General features: G+C 44.7%; 1 protein-coding gene across 1 annotated transcript in view; it reads left to right on the top strand.

The window, feature by feature from the left end:
• LOC128368538 (serine/threonine-protein kinase BRSK2-like) overlaps nt 1-7,191 on the top strand; it is a 72,233-nt gene extending 65,042 nt beyond the window's left edge. The window contains 5 exon segments of the mRNA XM_053329417.1: nt 553-699; nt 3,915-3,946; nt 7,025-7,062; nt 7,065-7,145; nt 7,148-7,191. Coding sequence (XP_053185392.1) covers nt 553-699; nt 3,915-3,946; nt 7,025-7,062; nt 7,065-7,145; nt 7,148-7,191 — 342 coding nt within the window.
• Nucleotides 7,192-7,500: the final 309 nt, after the last annotated feature.

Raw genomic sequence — 7,500 nt, 5'->3', positions numbered from 1 at the left:
CCATCCATCCATCCATCCTTCCTTCCTTCCTACTTTCTTTCTTTCTTTCCTTCCTTCTGTCCTTCCTTCTTTCCTTCCTATCTCCCTCCTTTCCTTCTTTCCTTCTTTCTTTCCTTCCTTCCTTCCTCCCTCCTTTCCTTCCTTCCTTCCATCCCTCCTTCCTTCCTTCCATACATCCATCCTTCCTCTCTTCCATCCTTGACTCTTGGCCAACACGATCATTAAAACTTGAGCTTTTGTCCCACAAAGACTCAGAAATGAATAAATATTGAAACTATGAACAGTTTAGCTTTAAACTGTCGTCCTGATTTCTGCTTTTTTTTCTGTTTCACATCCAAATATTCACCAGTTTTTAGTTTAATACATAATCACACTTTTAATGAACCATAAAAGGTCGAAGAACTAAATAAACACTAGATAATGAACCATTTATTGTTTGTTAGAGTTTTATAAGCTTTGAAACTTGAAGAAGCTCTTCCACAAAGTTTAAGTAGCTTGTTTGGTTCAGACAGAGTTTAGTGACACCTTTCTCCTCTTCCTTTTCTTTTTCAGGGTGCTCTGCCTTTCGACGACGACAACCTGAGGAATCTGTTGGAGAAAGTGAAGCTGGGAGTTTTCCACATGCCTCACTTCATCCCTCCGGACTGTCAGAACCTGCTGCGCGGCATGATCGAAGTGGACGCTACCAAACGCTTCACGGTGAGGAGCGAGGCCTTGAAACCCACCGGTGTTACGACCCAACTGGTTTCTAACTTAACTGGTTTCCTTATCCAACAGCTCCAGCTTGTGTTGAGCTTCTGTCAGCAGATTCATCACAAATTCACAAATATAGCGCATATTAATTAGGCTTTACACCATCAGGATTGTCCACGCTCCGTTTCTTAAACTCTGCTCCTCCTCCTCGTGCAGGTACATTTGTGGTGTTGAAACATTTTGCAGATGCTTCCCCACGAGGTTCTTTAGTGTTTTATCTGTCTGCACACAACACCCACATGTTTGTTTGAATCCGACAGCTAATAATGATTCAAGAGTCAAAAAAACTTTATTGTCCGTCAAAATTTCACAAATGAACGTCGCAGACATACCGGTAATTATTAATTGAGCTTCGTATTCTCAGCAGTGGAGCGAGGCCTTGAAATGCACCGGTGTTACGTCCCAACTGGTTTCTAATTTAACTGGTTTCCTTATCCAACAGCTCCAGCTTGTGTTGAGCTTCCGTCAGCAGATTCGTCACAAATTCACAAATATAGCGCATATTACTTTGGCTTTACACCATCAGGACTTTTAGGGCCGATCACCGATTAGTGAGTTTAAATAAACCGATCACTTATCCGATCATGTCTTCTTTGTCCACGCTCCGTTTCTTAAACTCGGCTCCTCTTCGTGTTCCCTTCAGGTACATTTGTGCTGTTGAAACATTTTGCAGATACTTCCCCACGAGGTTCTTTAGTGTTGCTCAGATTGCAAATGTGTTTTATCTGTCTGCCCACAACACCCACATGTTTGTTTGAATCCGACAGCTAATGATTCAAGAGTCAAAAAAACTTTATTGTCCGTCAAAATTTCACAAATGAACGTCGCCGACATACCGGTAATTATTAATTGAGCTTCGTATTCTCAGCGTCAGAGCGAGGCCTTGAAATGCACCGGTGTTACGTCCCAACTGGTTTCTAATTTAACTGGTTTCCTTATCCAACAGCTCCAGCTTGTGTTGAGCTTCCGTCAGCAGATTCGTCACAAATTCACTAATATACAGCATATTACTGAGGCTTTACACCATCAGGGTTTTTGGGGCCAATCACCGGTCAGTGAGTTTAAATAAACTGATCACCGATCCGATCACGTCTTCTTTGTCCACGCTCCGTTTCATACGTAGGTTAAGCATAAATGGGCCCTTACCGTCTCCTTTTCTTTCAGATTTATCTGACATTAACCTTCATTATTCATTCTTCAAGTCTTTATACCTTCTTAGTATTACAAAAAGAATCCACTTCATAACACCTGGAGGAAGGAAGGAAGGAAGGGAAGGAGTAGGAAGGAAGGGAGGGAGGAAAACAGTAGGGCGGGAGGAAGGGAGTAAGGAAGGAAAGGAGTAGGGAGGGAGGAAAGGAGGAAGGAAGGGAGAAAGGAAAGAAGGAAGGACATGTTTGGTTAATGAAAGAGAAGCTCAGCGACTCAGCGAGGGAAACACGACTCCATCTTTAAATGATTATTAAAGTAGCGTCTCCATTGACTTGTGTCATAGACTGTATATAAGAAATTGACGTAACATCCGTGACGTCACCCATTGGTTTGTGGACTGCTGCTCGGAAGCCAATAGTTTCTAATCTAGGCAGCGCCATCTTGAACATTTCAGGTGCATGCTGGGAAAAATAAAACCACAGATTCTACTTATATGGGCATGAGGCGGGGCCATGGGGGTGGAGCGGGGAGGTTGCTATGGTTACGAGGGCTGGATCCGGAGGACATTGGTCAATCAACCTGTCAATCAGGACGTAGCCACGCCCTAATGCATACCCTGCTTTATCATCACATATAAAATCAGGGAGGCCAAAATGTCCCAAATGAACATCATACTGCATTGAAGAAGGCTTTAAACTAGCGATTGACGTCGCCGACCTACCGGTAATTATCCCGTCTCTCCCGGTAGCCTCCCCTCCTTTGCCTCACCTCACCTCACCTCACCTTAAACACTCGGCCGCAGCTCCAAAAAAAGTCTCCCACCACCAATAAATAGACTCGTGCTCACTTTGCATGTTTCCAGTCGGCAGAGCTGCAGCCTCGAGGGAAACGCTCAGGCTATATTTAGCAGAGTTTGCAGCAGGACTGGCCCTGCAGCTAGCGTGCTCTGCATCTCATCATCTTTATATCTCAGACCAGAGGGTTTGATTTTAGCTCAGAATAGAAACATTACAAATATAACAGAGTGTTAGATTATGAGCTTTCACTTAGCGCTCAGCTGCTGTGTCACATCTGATAAATGATTGAGTTCATAGCAAGTGATCATATGAAGAGTGGAAAGGGAGGAAAAGAGGAAGGAATTTAGGAGAGAAGGAAGGAAGGAAGGAAGGAAGGAAGGAAGGAGGGAGGGAAGGAGGAAAGGGCGAAGGAAGGAAGGAAGGAAGAAAGGAAGGAGTAAGGAAGGAAGGAAGGAAGGAGTAAGGAGGGAGGGAGGAAAGGAGTAAAGATGAAAAGAGGAAGTGATCTTATGAAGAGTGGAAAGGGAGGAAAAGAGAAAGTGATCATATGAAGAGTGGAAAGGGAGGAAAGGAGTAAGGATGAAAAGAGGAAGTGATCATATGAAGAGTGGAAAGGGAGGAAAGGAGTAAGGATGAAAAGAGGAAGTGATCATATGAAGAGTGGAAAGGGAGGAAAGGAGTAAGGATGAAAAGAGGAAGTGATCATATGAAGAGTGGAAAGGGAGGAAAAGAGGAAGTGATGAAAAGAGGAAGTGATCATATGAAGAGTGGAAAGGGAGGAAAGGAGTAAGGATGAAAAGAGGAAGTGATCATATGAAGAGTAGAAAGGAAGGAAAGGAGTAAGGATGAAAAGAGGAAGTGATCATATGAAGAGTGGAAAGGGAGGAAAAGAGGAAGTGATGAAAAGAGGAAGTGATCATATGAAGAGTGGAAAGGGAGGAAAGGAGTAAGGATGAAAAGAGGAAGTGATGAAAAGAGGAAGGTGATCATATGAAGAGTGGAAAGGGAGGAAAAGAGGAAGTGATGAAAAGAGGAAGTGATCATATGAAGAGTGGAAAGGGAGGAAAGGAGTAAGGATGAAAAGAGGAAGTGATCATATGAAGAGTAGAAAGGAAGGAAAGGAGTAAGGATGAAAAGAGGAAGTGATGAAAAGAGGAAGTGATCATATGAAGAGTGTTTCTAATGTTTGTGTCTTCTTGTTTCTTTGTGTTACAGTTAGAGCAGATCCAGAAGCACACGTGGTACATGTAAGTATATCAGCCTGATGTCTCAATGTTCATATTAACTTCATTTATACTCTTCCTCTCTGATAGTCTTCAGAGTGAGAGCTTCCTCCCTTCCTTCTTTCCTTCTGTCCTCCCTTCCTCTTTTCCTTTCTCCCTCCCTCCTGTCTTCTTTCCTCCATCCTTCCTTCCTTCCTTCCTTCCTTCTCCTTCCTTCTTCCCCCTTTCTTTCTTTCCTTCCTTCCTTCTCCCTGCCTTCTTCGTTCCTTCCTCCCTTCCTCTTTTCCTTTCTCCTCCCTCCTGTCTTCTTTCCTCCATCCTTCCTTCCTTCCTCCCCTTGCCTTCTTTCGTTCCTTCTCCCTTCCTCTTTTCCTTTCTCCCTCCTCCTGTCTTCTTTCCTCCATCCTTCCTTCCTTCCTTCCTTCCTCCTGCCTTCTTTCGTTCCTTCCTCCCTTCCTCTTTTCCTTTCTCCCTCCCTCCTGTCTTCTTTCCTCCATCCTTCCTTCCTTCCTTCCTTCCTCCCTGCCTTCTTTCGTTCCTTCCTCCCTTCCTCTTTGCCTTTCTTCTTCCCTCCCTCCTTCCTTCCCTCCCTTCCTTCCTTTCCTCCTTCCTTCCTCTCTCCTCCCCTCCTTTCCTCCTTCCTTCCTTCCTTCCTCCCTTCCTTTCCTTCCTTCCTCCCATCCTTTCCTTCCTTGACTCGAGGACAACAGGAGGGTTAAGTATGGGTCCAGTTCTAGTTTCATGTGTGAGTCAACAACCAGAGTCTCGTTAAAGTTTAAAATAAGTTTATAAAAAAGAAAAAAAGAAAGAGGTCACCACAAACCCTGCAGGCTTGTTTCTAACCTGTCTGCTTGAGTTTAATTAATTTAACAGGTAAACTGCCCCAAAACACTCCTCATCATCATCATCATCATCATCATCATCATCATCATCATTTACATAAGAACTTCCTTCATTAGAAACATTAGTTATAAACTTGCTGCCCTGAAGTTCAGTATGAGCTCTGACGGAGACCATTCTTCTCCCTCCTCCCTCCCTCTCCCTCCCTCCCCCACCTCACCTCGCTCCTTCCTTCCCTTCTTCCTTCCTCCCTCCATCCCTCCCTCCCTCCTTACTCCTTCCTTCCTTCCTTCTCCTAAATTCCTTCTCTTTTCGTCCTTACTACTTCCTTCCTTCCTTCCTTTCTTCGCCCCTTTCCTCCCCCCTCCTTACTCCTTCCTTCCTTCCTTTTCTCTTAAATTCCTTTCTCTTTTCGTCCTTACTACTTTCCTTCCTTCCTTCCTCCTTTCCTCCCTCCATCCCTCCTTACTCCTTCCTTCCTTCCTTCCTTCCTTTTCTCCTAAATTCCTTCCTCTTTTCATCCTTACTCCTTTCCTTCCTTCCTTAATCCTTCCCCTCCCTCCCTCCCTCCTTACTCCTTTCCTTCCTTCCTTCCTTCCTTCCTTCCTTCCTTCCTTCCTTCTTTCTTTCCTTCCTTCCTTCCTTCCTTCCTTCTTTCCTTCCTTCCTTCCTTCCAGGAATTTGTCCTGCATAGAAAGTGCAGGAACATAATCTCCATATTTACACAAAGACACTGTACTATATATATATATATATATATATATAATATATATTTAGGTGCAGTATATTTCTAATATGATCAAATCCAACAAGCTGTGGTCAGTAAAGTTTCAGAACTGATGTGTTAAAGAATTAAAACAATAAAAAAAGATGAAAGGTGTGCAAAGAAATAAGATAATAAAAAGGTAATATCCATAAATTAAATATCCTATCAAATAAAAGTTAAATAGTATAGCAGTCATTTAAGTTTAAGTGCTGCTCATGAAACTACAGGAGCGTAGGGATAAGGGAACACATGCTAGCCTGTTAAACTCTACCACTGTGTGATTACACGTCTCCTCAGCTTCATCGTTTTAGCTTCAGCAGAGTTACGGACGTTAGAGATGAAGACCAGGCTTTTTTATCGGCTCTGTGAAGTCGTTTAAAGGTCACATCAGTTCAGACACATGTGATGGGTCCTTCAGATCAGAAAGAAGGAATAGAAGACAGGAAGGAAAGATGGAAGGAAGGAGGGAAGGAAAGATAAAAGGAAGGATAGGGAGGAAATAGGAATGGAGGGAAGGAAGGAAATAGGGAAGGAAAGATGGAAGGGAATAGGGAAAAGGAATGATGGAAGGAAGGAGGAAAGGAAAGAAGGAAAGGAGGGAAGGAAATAGGTAAAGGAAAGATGGAGGGAAGGAAATAGGGAGGGAATGATGGAAGAAGGCGGAAAGGAAAGAAGGGAAATAAGACAGAAGGAAGATGGAAGGAGGAAGAAAGATGGAAGGGAATGAGGAAAGGAAATATGGAAGGAAGGAGGGAAGGAAAGATGGAAGAGAGGAGGCAAGGAAAGATGGGAAGAAGGAGGGAAGGAAAGATGGAAGGAGGAGGAAGGAAAGATGGAAGGAAGGAGAGAAGGAAAGAAAGATGAAAGGATGGAAGGAAAGATGGAAGAATGGATGGAAACATGGAAGGAAGGAGGGAAGAGACGATAGAAGGAAGGAGGAAGGACATATGAAGAAAAGATGGGATGGAAGAGAGGAGGAAAGGAATATGGAAGAGAGGAGGAAGGAAATATGGAAGAGAGGAGGGAAGGAAAGATGGAAGGAAGGAGGGTAGGAAAGATGAAGAGAGGAGGGAAGGAAGGAGGAAGGAAAGATGGAAGAGGGGAGGGAATGAAATAGGGAAAGAAGGAAAAGATGGAAGGAAGGAGGGAAGGAAAGATGGAAGGAAGGAAGGAAAAACAGCTCAAGTTAGATCTTAGGGAAGGAAGGAAAATAGGAAGGAAGGAAGGAAGAAATGGAGAGAAGAAAGAGGTAGGAAGGACAATGAAGGAAGGAAGGAAAAGAAGAGAGGAAAGACGAAGGTAGGAACAAATGAACCAAGAAAGGAAAGAAGGAAGAACAGATGGAGGGAAGGAAGGGAGAAGTAATCTTTATTGTATTAAGGCTTTCTATCTGAACATGATTAAACCTTTGAGGGAAACTCTTATAAAAGTCTAACCCTCCTCTCTAAATCTAAATCTAACGTAAAGTGTCTCCGTGTCTTCTCTTCCCGTCTCAGAGCCGGGAAGAACGAGCCGGAGCCGGAGCAGCCCGTTCCCAGGAAGTTGCTATCAGGATGCTGGCTGCAGCCGAAGACATCGACCCCGACGTCCTGGAGAGCATGCACTCCCTCGGCTGCTTCAGGACAAGGAGAAACTCACCAAAGACCTGCTGTCTGATGAGTGAGTGAGGGAGGGGTGGGGGGGGTGGGAGAGGGGAGGAGGGTGGAAGGGAGGAGGGGTGGGGGTTTGGAGGGGAGAAGAGGAGGAATAAGATGAGGAGGAGGAGGAAGGTGAAGGAGACAAAGGAAAACTCACCAAAGACCTGCTGTCTGATGAGTGAGTGAGGAGGGGGGAGAGGGGGGGGGGTGGAGGAGAGGAGGGGGGGAGAAGGCAGGAGGAGGAAGGGGGGGGTGGAATGGAGGGAGGAGGAGAAACTCACCAAAGACCTGCTGTCTGATGAGTGAGTGAGGAGGGGTGGGGGGGGGGGGGGAGG

The sequence above is a fragment of the Scomber japonicus genome, chromosome 1 (genome assembly GCF_027409825.1).
Source record: "Scomber japonicus isolate fScoJap1 chromosome 1, fScoJap1.pri, whole genome shotgun sequence".
NCBI classification, from domain to species: domain Eukaryota; kingdom Metazoa; phylum Chordata; class Actinopteri; order Scombriformes; family Scombridae; genus Scomber; species Scomber japonicus.
Note: the sequence above shows the minus strand (reverse complement) of the source record. Positions and strands in the feature narration are given on the sequence as shown.